The sequence below is a fragment of the Gouania willdenowi genome, chromosome 9, assembly GCF_900634775.1.
Source record: "Gouania willdenowi chromosome 9, fGouWil2.1, whole genome shotgun sequence".
Classification (NCBI taxonomy): Eukaryota; Metazoa; Chordata; class Actinopteri; order Blenniiformes; family Gobiesocidae; genus Gouania; species Gouania willdenowi.
The window spans coordinates 42798675-42819821 of NC_041052.1; the positions used below are offsets into that span (position 1 = coordinate 42798675).

General features: G+C 39.8%; 2 protein-coding genes and 1 pseudogene across 2 annotated transcripts in view; 1 reads left to right on the top strand and 2 right to left on the bottom strand.

The window, feature by feature from the left end:
- Positions 1-1487, top strand: part of LOC114469773 (UDP-glucuronosyltransferase 2C1 pseudogene) — a 6132-nt pseudogene extending 4645 nt beyond the window's left edge.
- LOC114469774 (SH2 domain-containing protein 3C-like) overlaps positions 1-3786 on the bottom strand; it is a 15145-nt gene extending 11359 nt beyond the window's left edge. Inside the window, exon 1 of the mRNA XM_028457574.1 lies at positions 3752-3786. The gene's annotated coding sequence lies outside the window, so the exon portion shown is untranslated. The remainder of the gene's footprint in view (positions 1-3751) is intronic.
- Positions 3787-8664: 4878 nt separating this feature from the next.
- LOC114469713 (glutathione S-transferase theta-1-like) lies at positions 8665-13271 on the bottom strand. Its single transcript, XM_028457469.1, has 5 exons — positions 13109-13271; positions 11082-11169; positions 10474-10630; positions 9600-9776; positions 8665-9066 (listed from the first exon to the last, which is right to left on the bottom strand). Exons 1-5 carry the CDS (start codon positions 13212-13214, stop codon positions 8866-8868), a joined length of 729 nt encoding a protein of 242 aa, XP_028313270.1. The 5' UTR covers positions 13215-13271; the 3' UTR covers positions 8665-8865.
- Between the last annotated feature and the right edge of the window lie 7876 nt (positions 13272-21147).

Consider the following 21147-nt stretch of genomic DNA (forward strand, 5'->3'; position numbering starts at 1 on the left):
TTTACCATGGCATCCCATTGGTCGGTCTGCCTCTCATGTTTGACCAAGCCGATAACTTCTCCAGGATGAAAGCAAGAGGCGTGGCCAAGGTTTTGGACATTTCAACCGTGAACACAGATATCTTCTTAGAGGCCCTGAAGGAGGTTCTTCATGAACCGTCCTATAGGGAGAAGATGAAGGAACTGTCCAGTCTGCACAGAGACCAACCAATGAAACCATTGGACCACGCTGTGTTCTGGATTGAGTTTGTAATGAGACACAAAGGAGCAGCACATCTACGGACAGAATCATATAAAATGTCTATGATCCAGTACTACTCAATAGATGTGCTTCTGTTTCTGCTCACACTTGTTTTATTTGTCATCACAGTTTCTGTTTATGCTTTAAAGCTTCTCTGGCAGATGATATTTTATAGACGCAAAGCAAAAAAGGAATGATTGCTTTAGCATCTTTACATAGTTATCTACAGAACCACCTGACTGTGATATATTATATATACATGTACACATATCAACTCTTTATGTAATTATGTAAATGTGTTAGTAAAAATGTTTCACATGTACTTCTGGACTGACCAGAGGTTGTAATAAATGTGTCTTTGATGCACACACTATATATTGTACTCAACCAATCATAAGAGTAGAAGTTTTTATGTCACAGAAGGTGTTTCAGCTTTACCATCTTTGTAGTGTAGTGTTATATTAAATAACAGTACGCCGTAAGAGTGTAAGAAAAAACTCATTGATAGATATTGCAGTATTTCACACAAGATTATCAAATCAATCCAAAAATGTTTTGATTTTTTTTTTTGTCAAGTTTATTTTAACTAAAAAAGCCTTTAATTGTGCCAGTCTGCATAGCACGTAAGCTAGGCGTCAGTGAACGCACCACCAGACCTTTTTAAACTACCTCACTCCTCAATGCATTTAGTTTCATAAAACATGCTGAACAAACATACTGATAGATGATGTGGTTAATTATGTTTTACCTTCTCAGAACAACAAAATAATCTACGGGTGAAGCTAAAAAAAAACTACACATTGGTCTCCACTAGCACACACTGAATATATCATAACAATAATAAAATAATCACTAGGTGGAAGCCACAGAACTAGAAGTAAAAGGGAGGTGTTTGTTCCAAAGAAGTACCGTTCACATTCACTCAATGTTTAAAGGTCATCATATGGTGCAGAACCTTCTGAGTTCCATTCCCTACAGCGTCTGAACTGAGAGTAAAACCCCTCTTTATTTAGTCCAGTTCACCTCTACAGGTGGAGCTGATCTCTGATAGACATGGTGACATTTGTCTCTAACAGTGGTTAGTTTTTATAAAGAATTTAACAACTTAACAGAATCACAATCTGTTGTAGAAGCAAAAGTTAAACTTTTTAGAAAAATGTAATTTGACACTTTGATAAATACCACTTGTTCTTGTCTTGGTGCTTGAGTCACAGTTACCATTTACCTGTTCTCACAAGTTTAAAAAAGAACATTTAATAAATCGTGTTTCAAACAATTTTGTACTTGTGTCAAAATTTAATTTCACCACCGTGGTACTGTCCGTCCTCACCAGGACATGATGTCGCCCGAGAGACGGGAGGAAGTGGATCAGCGAGAGGAACGCCGCTGACACCTGGCCTCACACACTCCACCCCGACCCGTCAGGCTGGTGTCCGTGGAGATCACTTTCCTGGACGTAATGGTCCCCATGGGTAAACCCTAACCCCCCACACTCCGGCGTAACCAGCACCCTCCGTGTGCCATGAAACAACACGAGGCCCGCCCTGAACGTGTCCACCCGCTACGCCGACAGGAGCACGGTAAGAGGCACTGAGTCCCAGAAAGACAATGTGTAGGGGACAACGTGCTCTTTTCCACATTTATCACGAATCGTAGATCAGATAAGTGACGTAACAGAATGCGTGCGTCTACTGTTGCCTCCGATTCAGATTGCGCCAAAAGCAGCCAATCATCCAAACAGGTGGCAAAGCGGATGCCCCGCCTCCTCAGCAGGGCTATTGCAGCCTTCGTGCATCGCACGAGCACACTCGGGCTCAGTGAGAGGTCGAAGGGGTCACATGGTATTCATAGCATATCCCCCGGAAAGCAAACCTCATGTACATTCTGTACATATCGGATATATCAGCGATATATCGTCGTTTACAATATATCGTCAAAAACATTCTCACCAGTAAGAATTTGTCATCCCACGATACAAATGGTAAATGGACATGATTTATATAGAGCTTTATCACCACTGAAACAGTCTCAAAGCTCTTTACATATCAGCTCATTCACACACACACACACATTCACACACCAGTGGGACAGGACTGACATGCAAGGCGCTAGTCGACCACTGGGAGCAACTTAGGGTTCAGTGTCTTGCCCAAGGACACTTCGACACATACTGGGATCGAATCCCCAACCTCTCGATCAGAAGACGACCCACTACCACCTGAGCCACGGTCGCCCTACAAATAAATGCTCATGTCAAAAATGAGCGAGGGCCGCGGGCCATTTGTCCCTCAATTTAGCCAAGAACGCCCCTAAAAACGTATTATTCTCTGGAGCAGAACGCTGTTTATACTGTAAATACCTGGAGTAAAACCCACTATGGGACAGTGTGGGTGGAACGATTGAGACCTCCTGTAATATGTGCATCTCATAGTGAGACATCTCATGAAATATTATGAAATAGAACAATTATTTTACAAAAAATGCACAAAAACACAACAGAAAGATACAAAAAAAACATAATGACTCCAAAAACACACATTACAGAAAAATGCCCCAAAATGAAAAAAATATAAACATGAGTAAAATAACAAACACATTTATCATATTCATGTATCATAGAATTAAACCAGATAAATCACACACTATTGTATTTTACTTTATAACACAGAGTACAGTATGTACACCTCTATGTACATCCAACCTTCAAACACATACTCATTTGGCCATAGTTGACAACTGTACTTAAGCTCCTCCCACTATATGAGTACATATTTCTGACAAACACTGTAATAGTTGAAATAAATTCAAAATGTGGAAAAACATGTATTTTTCACACATTAACTGTTGAAGAATAATGGAAGTGTTTTAATTCAACTATATTTATATAGAACAAAATTTACTTTCCAGGATTCAAAAATAAGAAGTTACTTATTAGAGTTAAATATTGCTGTACATGATAATGTTTTAATGTTAAATTATAATCTCTAAATGTTTATTTTTAATGGAACATTGTGAGAAATGTTTTTAAGTGTTGCAGTATGTTATATACAGTATAATATGATATATTTTTAAAAACGCAAGGATGGATTTTCATAAAATGACATAATTGTTACATTTGTCAAATGTTACATGTTATATAATTAGTTAAAAGTTGTTGGTTTGTAGCTTGTGAAATAGGAAGATTATTATTTTCTATGAATTGTAATGAAAATAAAACTACATAAACTAGAAGTGTTTCATGTTGAAACTTAAACATTTCCTACTTGTTTAAGTTAATGCTATGGCCTTCCTTATTATATTAACCTCTAATAAATGAAAGTGTGAACATTTAGTAATGAATTAGTGCTTTTCTAACTGGTAGCCCTTCAGATGATTCAGTATCTGTGGAGTAACCACAGTTTGAGAAACATCAGTGAGCCCTGGTTTAGCTTATTAACAAGAGGCAAAAATAGAGCAGATGTTTAAGACAAATGATATAAAAAGGAAAAAGACAGGAGATGAACACACATACCTGACTGTGGTGACTGTGGTCCTGATTCACACACGTCCTCATGTCCTCTGACTGGGTGGGGAGCGTAGGGTGGGGAGCGTAGGGTGGGGTGGGGGGAGATGGCTGTGTGTGGTGCAGCTGCTGAGAGGCGTGGCTTTGAGAGAGTTTGTTTGTTTGTTTGTTTGTTTGTTTGTTCATCTCTGACCAACTCTTGTTCTTTCACTATTTTCCTGGTGAATGTGTTTTTATAATATGTTGATTATGAAAGATAAACAGAGTCAGCAACTATATTATAGAGGAAGGATCAATAAATCACAGTTTATACATTAAACCATCATTAGATTTACCAACAAAATATGTTTTTTTTTCTACAATGACTTTATGATCTTGTTTGTTATATTATATTACAAATACAGAGTAGTTAGGATTAGTCACACAATGCATTTTATTTGAACTACATTCATATTTGAGAAAGGTTAATATAGGATACAGTTATTTGCTATATTTTGTGTGTATTTCAAAAATAATTATTAAAAAAAATTAAAGATAAGATTTTAATCAATGTTTAACTACTTTTTTTTTTTACCAATTACTAGACATTTCAGACAACCCCATTTTACTTCCAGCCGACCTCACATGACGCCCCAACCCCAAGGTTGAAAAACACTGTTTAGATTAATCATCTGATATTACAATAAGCTGCTGTCATAAATCAACTTAAAGTTTTCATTCATAATGTTCCATGTTTGCAACAATCAACTGTAATTGTACTGAGGTTCAGATGTATCATATTATAATAATTACTGATTATCACAACAGAAATACAGTTATTTTAATGTTTTAACATGCTACAAAGAAAATATGTTCAATATTAAACCTGATGACTTTATCTCACAAACACATTTTGAATTTAACTCGTGCAACCAGACAAATAGGAAGTCCTAATAAAAAATGTTTTATTAATAAAGCTCTTTCAGATTTTGACACAAATGAAACCACTTAAAAGTATTTGATGTCAATTGTCTTGTTTTGCATCTTGGAATGGTGCATTTGTGACGATAGCGATGAAATATTATTCACCCTGACATTCTGGGGGCAGAATTTACACTAAGCTGTTTTAAAAAAGGTGTTAAATCATGATATCAGGGAGTTTATTTACAAATCACCAGAACCCAGTGAAGCAAAAACAGATGTTGATGTCAGTGCAAAGAGTTTTTCATTGTATATATTAACGTTCAGTCCCCTGTTATCTATTAGAATTTAAAAACTTTTACATTTTTATGTTTTTTAAATAAAATCATCCTAAAGTAGTGTTTAACCTTGCTAGTTACTGTTTCATAGAAACTGGTGAGTTTGGTTGAGCTTTAAACAGTGAACAATGATGGAGTGAAACAGAACGAGATAAAGCAGCGACTGTGATGCTTTACAAACACTCATTTATTACAGCTCAGCACATCCTGTTTATCTGGACAACAACACACAAAGAAACCAGGAAGAAATGGTCACTTGTAGCATTTACAAAAAACGTCTTGTTTTCACCATCACCCTCTGCAGAAATATATATTATATATTCTGTTCACACGTTCAACCAACGACACTGTAAGTCTGTGACAACATTTCATCATTTATGGAAATGTTTTAGTTTTTCTGTGTGATATAGTATATTTCCTTTATATATATATATATATAATTTTTTTATTGTGAACAGATAGTCCAAATATAATGACATTACATCTTTCAGTTCCAATTTTTAAAAAATGTATACAGTATCAAAAAATAACATATGTGCATATATAGTTGTATAATAATAAAGTAAATAATCAAACAAGAAATAAACAACATTGTTTCAATTTTTCAGTACTTTAGGGATACGTTGGTTCATCTTCAAACTGATTACAGTGTTGAAATAAACCTCCATTTTCTAATGTAAAGATTTACAGTATGTAAGATCATGCATAATGATCAGATGTAGGTTTTTCACACACACACACACACATATATATATATATATATATATATATATATATATATATATATATATATATATATAAGGGAAGAGGAATGATATATTTGCAAATAGTATTTTTCTCCATTTGAAATACTTTCTGCATGACTGCTATAGTGTATAAACATATACTGTAGAATGTAACTGAAGATAATGTACATGTAGACCTATACTGCTGCTTTAACACTCATCACTCCTGTATTGATGATGTAACATCTGAATCTGACATTCCGTACATAGTTAGGTGTAATAAAATTCCTTGAACTTTATGATTTTCCTAAGAATACCAGGAACGTCACATGGACAGATTGTTGTTAATAACAGGAATGAAGAACTGGGACTTTGAAAATAGTGGTGAGCCAAACATTTAGATGTTGAATATCTATCTTATTAAAAACACCTTAAAACAAGGAAGTCTACGCTTCCATTGGAACCATGAGATGAACCTACAGTAAAAAACATTCATTCATAGAGTAGAGCTTAATGTCCCAGTTTATTAAACATGTCAATCATCACCAGAGCTTTTTATTTCATCTACTGCTTTTAAAATGCTTCTTATTCCTAAGGTTACATAGTGTATTATAGTGTGTACTTTGAGTTAATGTCCCTTTAAACCACTGGTTCTCAACCTGGGTTCCACTGAACCACAGGGGTTTGCTGAGTCAGTCTATGCTATAAATCTAGATTAGCTCTTATCTTCTGGGATTTAATCAGTGTGTGCTGGACAACAAAGCTGGCTGGAGCTTAATCACTATGGTAACTAATGCTGAACTCTAACCTGGTCATGACCAGGTTTGGCTCTGCCTTAGATGTTAACAAGTCCTAAAGCCCCGCCTCCTGACCAATCAGATCTCTTAGAAAACGACCTGCCCATTGATAGATGATCCTGGTTGGTGCAGATCTGACAGATGAGTTTATAAAGAAGATTATTATTATAAATGAATCCTTTCATTTACTGATGACATCATTTAGGAAAGATATAGATTAATATCTGATAGACTGATCTACAGTCAGCTGATGAAGCCTGTGTGTTGATCTGTGTGCACGGACATTCATTCATTCATTCATTCATTCATTCATTAATACTCTGGGGCTGACATTATCAACACAAACATACAGTAAACAATGTGTTCTCATCCCAGTGTGTGATAAATAGATCTACATGAATAGAAACACGTGTGTGATGTAATAAAGTTTAACTGCAGAGTTTAACAGTATCAGCAGCTTCCTGTCTGAGTTCTATTATTACTGTTTTTTCTGTAACAACAGGTTGTTTTTGGTCTGAATTATGGATTTTAATTATTATAATTTTAAACTTCATCAACCTGGTCAGGACCAAGTTTTGAAGTGGATCTGATCAGTATTGAAGCTCCGCCTCCTGGTGCAGTGCACTAATTCACTGTTGCTCTTCACTGTCATCATGGATTTATATTAATTATATTTATTTAAGATCATAAACTGTTTCTTCATTTATTGTAAAGACACTCAGTCTGATAGGCTCTTCATTGATTGGTCAGACGCTGCAGTCTCCACCCCTTTCACAGCGACGCTGTAATCACTTAGCTTACATTAGCGTGTTGTGATTGACGTTGGTAGTACAGCTCATGTCTGAGGGAATGTTTGGTTAGCTAGCTAACGTAGATTAATCTAATCTAGATTCATAGTATAAACCCCTAGTAGTTCATTAAAAGAGAAATGATGATAACAATGTTAAATATTATGTTTGTCCCTGTTGGTGTTATTTGAGTTTTTCTGTGGGTTCTGGTTTATTTCATTCTGTGTAGTTTTGTTTTCTAGTTCCTGTTTCATGTTTTGTTAAATCGTGTTTATGTCTCCTCCTCCCAGTGATGTCACTGTCTGTGTTTGGGCTGTGAGTGATTAGTTCCCTCCTGTTTTACACTTCCTGATCAATAGCATTCTGTAGTTAGCAATGCAGCCAACACATCTACTGTTGTTATCTATTTACATGTGTTTCCTGACCTGTAATAAATCATTTATGTGGTTTATTCCTCTAAGGCTGCACCAAGTATTATTCAGCTAAACATTTTGTTTAAGCTAATTAAGCAGCTCTCCTTAGTGTCCTAGTCTTTTTATACATTTATATCACACATTTATGGTGACCCAAAGTTTGTTTGTTATTCTGCGTTACTAACACAGAGTAGCCAGTATTAGTAACAATAACCACCATATTGTTATACTGCATTTCATTTGAACTAGATTTATATTCTAGTTATCTAGTGTTTTATTGTTTATTGCATTGCATTGTTTTTACTTCTTGTTTACGCACTGCATCTTTATTCTTGTAAAGCATCTTTGAGCATTATTATTATTATTATTATTATTATTATTATTATTATTATTATTATGTTTGATAAAGTGAAAGTATAGAATACAGTTGCTGTGTGGTGTTTTCATATGAAAAAATAATGCTTAAAATTGAGAAAGTAAATAATTTCTGCCTCATAATGCACTGTATGTTTATTTCTGTAATACTAAGTATTGTTTTTTAATTGAGCAAAAATAAATACATAAAAATAAAATGAATAAATAATAATTTAAAATGAAGTATACATTATATATATATATATATAATTTTATTTTAGTTTTTTAATATCAGTAACTCCAGGATCTTCACTTTAAAATCCCATCCATTTCTGTAGGATGGTAAAAACTGGAGGATTTTAGAAAAATAAACATTTCTCACATTGATATAGTTAAAATCCCTTACTGCACACACTACTTACTGTATACATTTATTGTTTTATTCAAAGCAGGAAATACATTCTGCAATCACTTTACTCAAACATTTGAGTAAATTCTGTTTAAAATTCTGGGTGTAAATGTAATAAAATCAGCCAAGTCTCCCCCATGTATTAATGTATAACTAATGAAAATAAACATAACTAAATGGATTAAAAACTAGATTGTGTAACACAACATATCTCATATTTACTTCATTCTTTGCACAGATACAATGAGAGCATAGTTCATAGTGAGAAGTTAATTCAACTTAAAGATCAAACTTTAAAAACAGTTTTTGTGTGAAGAGTTAGTTAAATGTGAACTAATATAATCACAGGTTTATTGATTATGGACTGATTGATTATGGACTGATTGATAAATCCCCTCTTTAGATAAAGAGTTTCTTGAACTTGGGCTTGAACATCTCCAGCCCAGGGCTGTTCTTCATCTTCTGGGCCATGCCCCCCATGTTGAGGATCTTCTGATGGGCTTCATCAAACACCTTCTCACCAACTGCCTTCTTCACTCGTTCCTTCCAGGCTGTTAGTTTAGGACGTCCTTCAAACACATCCAGGCCACTCCCAACAGGCTACGAAAACATCATATTACATTAACTTATATTTATAGTTAGTCACATAATACATTTATGAAGTCACATACATTTAGGAAGATTATTTTTGTTTACTGAATAAATGTCATTTCTGTCATTATATTTGATCAAACATATGGAAATTCATATTTTTAACTTTCATTAAATTGATTAAATTGTGTTTATTCTGAAGTAATGGGCAGTGTATAAACAATCTGGAAATATTAACAAACCCTAATCACTATGAACTCTGTTAAAAAAAAAAAAAAAAAAAAAACATAAAATAATAATTGTCTTTCTACACAAAGACAACATTTACCCCAAAATGAAATGTATATTTATTTATCACTCAAAGATCAGAAGCCTCATTTATAAAGCTTGCTTACGCTAAAAATAGGGCTTAAAAAGTGGCGTTCTCCACTTTTTAAATTGTGATTTATAAAAATAAGTGTTTTTATATCTGTGTGGTTGACCACACAGATATAAAAACACTTATTTTTATAAAAACATATAAAACATATAAAGGTGTTTACCTGCATGATCTCAGCTAAAGCCACAACATCAGCCAGAGAGATGGAGTCACCAACGATGAACGCCTTGTTCTGGAGGAACTTTTCCTCCAGCAGATAAAGAGACTCGTTCAGATCTTCTACAGCCACAGACATCTTCTCCTCTGGGACTTCAACATCCATCAGGATGGGATAGAAAACCTGCTCACAGACAATCAGGTGTTTCATACTGTAAATATTCATTCATTATTCATTTCTCACTTTAAACTTTCAAGTCCCACCTGCTCCCATTGCCCCCAAATAATCCTGACAAATAACACATTTCATTCATATTTAGTAAACTAACAGAATTCAGTAACATCATGTTTCATCAACAATTGGGTGGATGGATGGATGATGGATGGATGATGGATGGATGGATGGATGGGTGGATGGATGGATGGATGGATGGGTGGATGGATGGATGGATGGATGGATGGATGGATGGATGGATGGATGGATGGATGGGTGGGTGGATGGATGGATGGATGGATGGATGGATGGATGATGGATGGATGGATGGATGGATAACCAAACATTGTTTACAATCTGTGCCAAGAAACGTAAGAAAACAAAAAGGAAATTCAGTGCATGTTTGAAATGATCTAACAGGAAAAATAACATCATATTTTATAATTCAACTAACATAATTCATAAATCAATCAAATCTCAAAAACTAAATTAAACTAATCACCAGCATGAAAACAAATGTAAAAGTCAAAAATACAGGAAATAATGAAACAGTTTTAATATAACAGTATACTGTTGTGTGCTCATTGTTTGGAATAAGAATATTTCTTAATAATTTTCTCAGTTATTTCTTCCTTTTTCCCCACATCCCACCGTGAGCATCACACACCCTCATCTGGTACATCCTGGACCCGTGGGCTCTGAGGTTCTGATGCTGCCATGACAGATATTCATGAACACGTGCTCTCTGCTGCAGGTCAGATGGATACCAGTGATCTGCTACTGTAGAACAATATTTCTCCACCATGTACTGGAGGATAGCAACGCTGCACAGCACAAACAGAGAGAGGAGCAATAATAATAATAATTATAATATCAGTGGGGATGGTGCTTGGGTTGTGATTTATTTATTTAGTTACATTACAAACACACACAGCTCCTTATTACTGGCCCATAAAGATCAAACTAAAAGAAATAAATACCTTTTAAACCATCGTATCTACAGAACATTAACATTAACTGTGGAGGATTAAATCAACATTTGATTATAAAGCTCAAAAAGTTTATTCTAAAAATATCTGAATAAAATAAAGTGTAGGTAGTGTAAAAGTGTAACATTGTAACACCATAATGGACCCTAAAGGTTTATTAAATCACTGCTCTTTCTTTTTAAGATTAATGAACCTAATATATAATAATATATAATATATATAATCGTTGTTTTAAAGTCCGTCCTAATCCCTTTATAGGATCCACATGGAGCAGGAACTGTTTTACCTTTCAGTCAGAACAAAGTTTCCATCCTTCATAACAGGAACCTTCTTCACCAGGCTGAGTTTAGCAAAGTCCTCACTGTACTGCTGTCCTGTGACGCATGAAACACATTATTACATGATGTTGAATTCATTTAAACAAAGAAAAGAAAGAAAGAAAGAAAGAAAGACTGCGTCCTAATATTCCCTCTCCTATCTCCTTTCCTATCTCCTTTCCTATCTCCTCTCCTATCTCCTTTCCTATCTCCTTTCCTATCTCCTTTCCTATCTCCTCTCCTATCTCCTTTCCTATCTCCTTTCCTATCTCCTTTCCTATCTCCTCTCCTATCTCCTTTCCTATCTCCTTTCCTATCCACTGTTTATGTGGCGGCCATGATAAAGAGTGTCCAACTTCTCTTTAAGCTCAGGAAAGGAGGCTCAATGCTTCCTTTATAACTTCCTTTAGTCTAGGAAACACTGATACATCCTTTACCAAAGGAGACGAGATAATGATGACCCACAATTCCTTGCTGCAACAACATTTAAAGGGACGCACACACTCGAGTGCTGACGGTAACAGAGATCATGTAAGTTACTAATGCAATAATATGAAAAACTTTAAATAAATAATCTAAAACCCTAATATTATATATAGTACAGACATATTATCAGATTAAAACTGACATAAAACAGACAGTCTGTGGTTCTAAAAAAATGATCAGACATTTTTATCCACATGATGTTTTATTAATCATAATTCATATTAGTGAGTAGAAGGTGAGTGTGATCAACCATTCTCACTGTGACGTTTTTTAGTTTACCTTTAGTTTCTCGTAGCCATGGTAACCTCTTTTCCTTTGATCTACATTAAAACCTGTGATTTATGACATTATGTCAGTGGAAAGTGTTAAATATTAGCTTTTAGTTTATTTTAGGAAATGTGGAGTTTTTTCACCATGACAGACGTCACTGACCTTCACAGCGTCAGATTATTACATCACCTAGTGGGAGTGTGTCTGATTGTCAAAACAAACGTGATGGCCTTTTCCTAACACCTTTCCTTAACCCTGTGATGTCATCCACAGGGTTAAGGAAAAGTGGATAGGAAAGGAGATAGGAGGGATTATTTGGAAAGGAATGACTGTTAAAAGCAGAACCTGTAAGTTTAGACTTCATTCTTTCACACATACGTCTCTTACAATAACTACAGTTTTATTCTTGCAGAAAATAAATAAATGTATTTATTTTATTGCTTGATTGTGAAATAAAATAAAATAAAGACATTTGTGACACACGTAGACGAACAGGCTGATGTGAATGTTCTCCACACATGAATATAATAAGAGTTCATCATGTTTCTCTACAGAATAAAAGCTGTGGTAGATCAGGAGAGCTTTAAAACAGGTTCACAACCTTTTTTGGGTCGTGACCCCATTTTGATATCATATTTATTAAAGTACAGACTAGCCAGGATTGTGCACCACCTCAGATGTTTTTATACTGCATTTTATTTGATAAAGTTTATGTATAACATAGAGCTATTTGATATTTATTGTGTGTGATCTGTATTTGTAAAAGATTATTATTATATGTTTTTTTTTAACAAACTACTAGACATTTCAGGGACCGATTTCAACCCGACCGACCCCCAAGGATGAAAAACACTGATACCCATCCCTTCAATTGTTCTACCCTGACTTCCTCTTCCCTGTTCCCCTCCCCTCCCCCAGGTGTAACACTGCTCTCTCTTTTTATTTTCTCCCTATAATAAAGTGTTTCTTACACTTCCTTAGGTGTGATGTCACAGTTATACAATAAAATACATTCATTTATTTAACTACAATAATATAACATGCATTATTGTCTTTTTGTGGTGTTGACCTTTGACATCATGTGTAGACAAAGTGAAAAAAAACAAACAGAAACAAAACAAAAACACTGATACACTCAGTCCTGTCCTATGATTACAGTTATAATAAGATTACAGTAAACTGTAAGTAATCAGTGGTGTAAGCTGATCAGTCAATAAGCGATATAAAGATAATTCTATACCTTCAAGCAGCTCCACATTCTTCAGCTCAAAGGGAATTCCCAGAGCTTTAGCCACCATGAAAACTGAACGACAGGGCTGGGAAAACAGCTCCACATACAGCTCCATGGTTCCACTGTGTGTGTGTGTGTGTGTGTGTGTGTGTGTGTGGGAGTGTGTTCCTCTACAGAGAAAACAACAGTCAGACTGTGCTCATAGCTCCTCCCACTGTCCTGTTGGGTTCAACCCAATAACTTTTTCTCCAGCTCACGTTGATCCAAAGTTCTGCTACATCTGGACCTCAGTGTGTCTCTCTCACACACACACACACACACACACACACACACACACACACACACACACACACGCACACACACACACACACACACACACACACACACACACACACACACACACACACACACACACACACACACACACACACACACACTAACAGCAGGGATCCACGTTACATTTTACTGCCCACCTGCAAAGGTGGAAGTAACAAATTACTCACGTTACTGTAACTGAGTTGCTTTTTTTTTTTTTTCTGACACACCTTTTATTTTCTACAGATGTCTGTGGAAAATAAAGGAAGTTGTGTCTCTAACTTTTTTAAGTTTCTATATGTTTATATCTATTTCTTATATCTTATTTTATATCTATATTACTGTACACAAGGGACCCGTACCAAGATTTATTACCAACAATAAACAAAAGTAACTAGTAACTTTTATTTGTACTTGAGTAGATTTATCAGTACTTTTTACACCTCTGCCTACCTGTTACACTGGCTGCTGAATTCTATAATTTATCAGCCACTATTAAAGCTTTGATGTTAACAGTTACAGTGCAAAGCTGAAAAACACATTGTACTTACTTTCTCTACGTATAAATAGCAGATATTTAGTAAGTATGTGATACCAATGAATAACTACTGGGGTTTAAGGGTCACCTACTACCAGGATGTGAACTGATAGAAGAGATGAATAAACCAGACTTGGAAAACTTGAGGCCACAGGCAGTATTTAGTGTGGCCCCCAAAATAAATACCTCGCGAGAAAAAACACACAATTTCTTCAAAAACACACAAAATATATCAAATGTGAGGGAAAAATACAAAATTACAACAAAAACACACAAAAACCCCAGAAACATAAAAAATGACTCAAAAAATGCAGAATGACAACAAAAACACAGATAATGCATAATAAGAATACAAAACAATAAATATATATATATACAAAATACAACAATTTCATTGGTTGAAATGCAATCATTTCAACCAATGAAATGCTGCTGCTCCAACTTTTTCACTGGGCTCTAGGTGGGGTACACCCTGAACAGGGCTCCACTCCATCACATGGTAACACACACACAAACACTCACACTTATTCTAAATGCTGACATGATTGTTGATAATGTAACCCTCACATCACACACATTTTTGTAGCCCCCACTGATCCACCATCTCTGAAATAGAAAAAGTGGTTACAAATGTTTAGAAGTTTAGAAATCTATATTAAATATATATCAATCGATATATCAATATTTCGCTGCAAATACAGAAATTTATAATAAACCTACTTGACATTTTTTCATATGGTCAACCACTGAACTCACACGAAGGAAATAAAAAAATGTTATGAATAAGTCAGCTAAAAGTAAGGAGAAAAGTTACCATGGTTTATCAAAATAACACTAAGTCCTTAGAACTATTACTCATTAACCTCAGCGTCCCAATGTTACACTAGAACTGGATATTAAACACAATGGAAGAGAATCTAACATTAAATGAGATTTATTTTCAGTATTCGCTTTTGTATATTGTCATATTTGTACAGCAGGGGTTGCAATATCACATCTAAATATTATCTGTCATTGGCCATTTCTTTAAAACAGTGACAGAAAAATCTGTTTTTTTACTGATTACAATTCACACCTTTTACCACTTAAATCTACCTAAGGAATGTCTGTGTGTGTGTGTGTGTGTGTGTGTGTGTGTGTGTGTGTGTGTGTGTGTGTGTGTGTGTGTGTGTGTGTGTGTGTGTGTGTGTGTGTGTGTGTGTGTGTGTGTGTGTGCGTGCGTGTGTGTGTGTGTGTGCGTGCGTGCGTGTGTGTGTGTGTGTATGGAGCAAATATCCTCCCGACGCGGTGCGAGTTCGACCTGAAACTTGGTCGACGGGTTCCAAATACCCCGAGTGTGTGTATCTGTTATTTTGGAGTAATTTGGTCATTTCAAAATGTTTATTTTAATTTTATTTCACTTCTGTACGGCCCTGAAATGAAAACTATTCAGCTTTTGTCCACAGAATGTGAGGGGGCGCTAGCGCACCATCTGTATCTATTTCACTGCACAGCTCCTCACACGAGCAAGAGTCACGTGTGCAGCCAGAGCCAATCAGTGCGCACACAGCCAAGCAGACACGGACTGTAAACACAGGAGTGATAGAGAAGAAGATAGTTTAGACCTAAACATAGAGCTATATGAATAGATCATATGAAACCATCAGACACTGGTGAGTCTTTTACAGACACGTTTCCAACCTGTTCAATTCTCCATCTGGTAATCTGTAGATTCTCTGTGGTGCCGTACATGGAAGTTAAGCTCTGACCAATCGGTTCAAAGGTAAAAAATGATTTTTGTTTTTAAAAAAGACAGCCGAATTGTAGATAATACTTTAATTTACTTACTCACTCATGTAGTTTGGAGCTTTACGTTTTGTTTTACGCAGTTTTGTTACTTTTCTGATTGGTGCTACAATGTCTATGGAGTTTGGTTATCAGCGTCTCAAACATTTCCCGGGAACACACACACGGTATTTATTTATTAATAATAAAAATATACAAAATGAGTAAAATAAAACAAAAAACTAAACAATATTTATACAAAAAGTACATAAAATGACTCCAGAATCACTCTATAATGGCAACCAAAAACACTTACACAAAAAATGTACAAAAAGATAACTGAAAGATTAAAAAACACACATAATGACTCCAAAAAACATACATTACAGAAAAATACACCAAACAAAAAAATATCAAAGTGAGTAAAAAAAAAAAACTACAACAAACACATTTATCATGTTCATGTCCCATAGAATTAAACCAAGGAAATCACACACACTATTTTACTTTGCACACCTTGATAACACAGAGTATGTACACCTCTTTGTACATCCAACCTTCAAACACACACTTATTTGGCCATAATTGCCAACTCTACGTAAGCTCCTCCCACTATATGAATACATACTTTCGACGGGCACTTTACTAGCAACCAAAAACAATTATACAAAAAATGCACAAAAACACAACTGAAAGATAAAAAAAAATTACACATGACTCCAAAAAACATACATTACAGAAAAATACAACAAAAATATGAAAATGACTCAAAATACACAAAACTAAATATTTATACAAAAATACACAAAATGACTCCAAAATCACATTACAATGACAACAAAAAACTATAATTATACAAAAACACAACAGAAAGATACAAAAATACACAAACTGACCCCAAAAAACATACATTACAGAAACATACACCAAACCAAAAAATATAAAAATGAGTGTAAAAAAAAGCAACAAACACATTTATCATGTTCATGTCTCATAGAATTAAACCAGGGAAATCACACACACTGTAATTAATAATAAACCCTTCATAACACTACAGAGTAGAGTATGTACTGTACAGCTCTTTGTACATCCAACCTTCAAACACATATTCATTTGGCCATAATTAACTCTACTGAAGTTCCCACATGAATGCATACTTCTGACGGGCACTGTACTAGTTAGAATAGAATAAAATACATCTTTATTGATCCCCAGAGAGGAAATTTACATTTGCAGCAACACATTATAAGAAGAACAAAAATATATACATAGTGCAAAATTTAGGATATACATAAATTAGAAACAACAGCATAAAGAAAGCATTAGACCACCACTGCCTAACAAAAACAAACTGTGGCTGAAAAAATAGCCAAAAAAACCCAAATATATCCTTTGACATGTTAACTTCTGAAGGTGTCTTAGGTGTGGAGAACCTCAGTGATGACATCATTCTCTACTACAGTGTCTGATCATGACCACAATATGATACAAGTATTGATCCAGAGACTGAAAGTGAGTAGAATTCAATGTAACTTAACCTTAAGTTTCAGGGTTTCATCTTCTGCCAATTCCAATAAATGTTGATGAAATTCAGGATCCTCAGACCTTTAGTGATGTCACTGGTCTACTGGATCAAATACTCCTCATTCATCTCTGAGCCTCTCAGACAGGGGTGTCCAAACTATGGGTCACAGAGAATAATGGACAAATATAACAAGTACGGCCCCTAACATAAAACATGTGTTGGTTCTAACACTATATGAGCTGCTTTCACCAAGGCAGGTTATTATACAACAAATAAAGGTTAACCAGGGACGTCCTCATTGAACTTTGTTCAACAATCTGATCAATGATTTTCACCATATTTCACTGATGTATTGATCAGGAAAACCAATCACATCCTTTATATCAGTGAATCTCAGTGACTCAGACTCTGGTTTAATATTTAACAATAATTAAATAAACAAAGTCCAGTGGGAGAAAAGCAACTTTAAATAGTTATTTCTGCACACAGTGTTCACTAGGTTATAAGTGTATCAGTTGTGATACTGCTACAGACACACACACTACAGTGTGACCTTTAACAAAGCACGTGTGCGTCTCTTTAAAGGGTCTTCTAGGTGGGCACCCACCTCCTCCTGGTCTTACAAATAGTGGTTCTATTTCATAATGTTTTGTGAGATGTCTCACTATAGGATACATTCTCCATCTGCAGCCCTCAGAAACATTTATTTATTTATTTATTTATTTTTTTTTTTTTTTTTTTTTTTTTTATTTATTTTTTTTTTAAGGGTAAGAAATACTTTATTAAAGGGAGGATGTAAAAAAAGAGAGGGCAGTGTTACACCAAGGTGAGGGGTTGGAGAGGGGTGGGGAAGTTAACAGGGAAGAGGAATACAAGATAGGAAATGGAATGGGTGGGGAGTAGTCGATAGATTTCAAGTGATGCGATGTGAAATTGTGGTTGTGTATATTGTGCTTATTGTTGAGTTATCAAGCCAGTTTGGTGACTAGTGTGCGGCTTAGGAATAATGGTGGTGGCTGTGAGCAGAGGAAGAAGTGAGTGGAAATTCCATAAAACAGGTATTTGGGAACCACGTGTCTGTGGTTGAGCCCAGTATGAGTGTTATCCCACAGCCCAAGGCCAGTGCATCCATGACAAATGTATTTCCAAGAACCGCCACTGCAAAACCCACGAGCCGCCCCCGGGCCCCGGAAGCAGCCAGGCCAGCAGCAAGAGCGGGCAACCCGGGGGCCCCCGGCGACCACCACACGGCCAAGCAGCCCCCCGAACGCCCCCAAGATCCCAAACCGAGAGGCAACCATCGCCCCCCCATACACACCCGAGAAAGCCCCAAGGAGCCAAGGACCCAGCGCACCACGCCACCAATCCAACCCCCAACCCCCAGACCCCCCACCCCATCCCCCCCCACCCCCCCCACACCCCCGCGCCCAACCCCCCGAGGGGAGGGCCCAGAGAGCTCCCCGCCCGAGACCCCAGCGGAGGAGCCGAAGCCCACGCCCAGCAGACGACCAGAGCCACGCCGAACGGGCAGCCGGCGGGCACCCGCCGCCGGGCCCAGAGCCAGCAGGGACCCGACCCCAGGCCAGAGGGACCCGGAATGAACGCAGCACCAGGAGCAGCCCGCCCAGGGAGGACGACCACACCCCAAGCCGCATAAGGCACCAGGGGGCCGCCGGGAGTCTCCCCGTCGGCCCCCAGGCACCCCAACCTAGCCCCCCATGGCGCCCCAAATCACCTATTGTTGATGTCGCCCGCGCCACGGGCTTTAGTTTTTTTATTTATTTTTTTTTTTTTTAAAAGCCGGGGCCCCCTCCAAGGGCCAAGCCAGACCGCCTTGTGCATCCCCAGCACCCTGCCTCACGGGGGAACTGCCCAAGCAGGGGCCGTACCATTAGGTATGCAAGGGCGCGGCACGCGGCACCCGCCCCGAAAGACCCCCGCCAGGACCGGCCCGGCCAGCCAGCCAATCACCCCGGGCCCCAGGAGCACCCCCCGGGACCAGGACCCCCCAAGGGCAAGTCCCCGGGCCAAGCCCCCCGGGACGCACCCCCCACCCCCGCCCAGGACCCGGCCACAGCCCAGCAGGACCGCACAGCCCCGGACAGCCCAAGGCCAGCAGCCCAGGGCCCGCCGCCCCCCGGGCAGCGCCAGCCATGGAGCAGCGCCACCCACCGGCCCGCGAGCAACCGGCGATCTCCACCGCGGGGACGGAGGCACCCCAAAGGCACACATCAAGTGCGGAACCGCAGCCCCGAGCCAAAGATGCCCCGGACCCACCCACCAGTCCGCAGATGGCAGGACAGACCCACCAGGCGGCCGACAGCAACCTCCACCACCGGAACAGCTAGCGCCGCCCCCCAGTAAACAGCATCGCTCCGAGGCACCTAGCAACCCCGCCCCAACCCCGGTGAGGACACCAGCACACCCCCAGCACACCCACCCCCCAAACCGGCGAGGCAGGCCGCCCCAGGCCCGCACACCGCGGGGCCCGCCCCCAAGGCCACCAGCCGACGAAACAAGCACCAAGCCTCACCCAAGGGGAGGAAGCGTCCCCGCGCTCCACCAGGCCGACACCGCCCGGAAAGACCCCGCAAGGAGAGACCCCAGCAAAGCCCCCCCGAGACCCACCGCCACGCCCGACCACACCATCCTGATGTATTTTCACTCTATGTAGTGGCCCAGCCACCAACAGAGGGGCCAGGCCCCCACCGGAGAGGCCCAAATATGTGAGCCAACCCACCACCCTGTTATGGTGCCTCTCCATTCCCCAATGGAGAGGCACTTCCCTATCCCCTGTGTGAGTGTGTGTGTTCAGTGAATGTATGGGGTGTAATTAAAAGAAGGGGGATGGAGGGGAGCGGTGCTCCCCATCCTACCTCTGTGGATATACGTGTATGTGGTGTAATAGGCCGGAGGGTGTAAGTGAGGGTACACCCTCCGGGGGGTGGCATGTTGAGGTGTGATTAAAATTGGAGGGATTAGTAGGGTAACTAGAGGTGGGAGTGCCGCCCCCACGCCACTACATAGTGACACAGGTGGCGGCCCCCTCCACCCCCAGTCCCACCATCCAGCCCCCCAAGGGTTGGGTATGGGTGTGTGGTGCATATTGTGAATGGGCCAGACCAGCTGGGAGTGAGGTGAAGTGTACATGTAGGAGGACTGTCCGGTGCGAGCCGGGCCCGTCCGCGTGGCGGGCCACGCGAGATGGTAGATGGTGCAGACGGGCAAGCGGCACTGTGGGCCCCGGAGCAGCAAAGCCGGAGACCCCCCCCACGGCACCCCCCAGACTGCGACGGCCCCGCGGAGCACAGCGGCACCCCCCACCCCCGGGCGCAGCCAGGCACCAACCCCGTCCCCCGGTGCCCCAGGGAGCGACCCCCGCCGCACGCCGGCCCAGAGCGACGCCCCCCCGCCGCCAAGGAGAGCGGCCGAGCAGGGGGGAGGCCCGTGCCCGCACCAGGGCCAGCACAGGCCCACCCGGCGCCACGACACAACACCCTCCACCGGAAGGCGGCCCCGGCCCCCCCGACGAAAGAGGACACCATCCACCGCCAAGCAGGGCCACCCCGCCAGCCACGGACCGGCAAGCCCGAGTACCGAAGCACCCCCAGCCCGGTACCGCCATCCCACACCAACGGCGCCAGAAGAGCCCCCCCCCCCCCCCACGGAGGGGACCCCCGACGACCCACGCACCGGCACGAGACACCCCCCCGACGCCAGCGCACCCCGGACGACAGCGGGCCCCAGGCCACCAGCCCCGCCCCACCCAAGGCTGCGCAGCGCCGCCACGAGCCGCGGCCGGTCCCCGGGCAGATGACAGGAGAGCACGCCCCCGGACACCCAGACCACGGATCCACCCCCGGGACACCCCCGCCCCGGAATGGCGCCCACGGCGCCCGGTGCGCC

Coding starts and splice junctions, on each gene's coding strand:
- LOC114469713 (XM_028457469.1), bottom strand. CDS start 13,214: ATGGAGCTGTATGTGGAGCTGTTTTCCCAGCCCTGTCGTTCAGTTTTC. Junction 10,631..11,081: donor AACTTTGTTCTGACTGAAAG/GTAAAACAGTTC, acceptor TGTGCTGTGCAG/CGTTGCTATCCTCCAGTACA. Junction 9,777..10,473: donor CCAGGATGTACCAGATGAGG/GTGTGTGATGCT, acceptor GTCTGTGAGCAG/GTTTTCTATCCCATCCTGAT.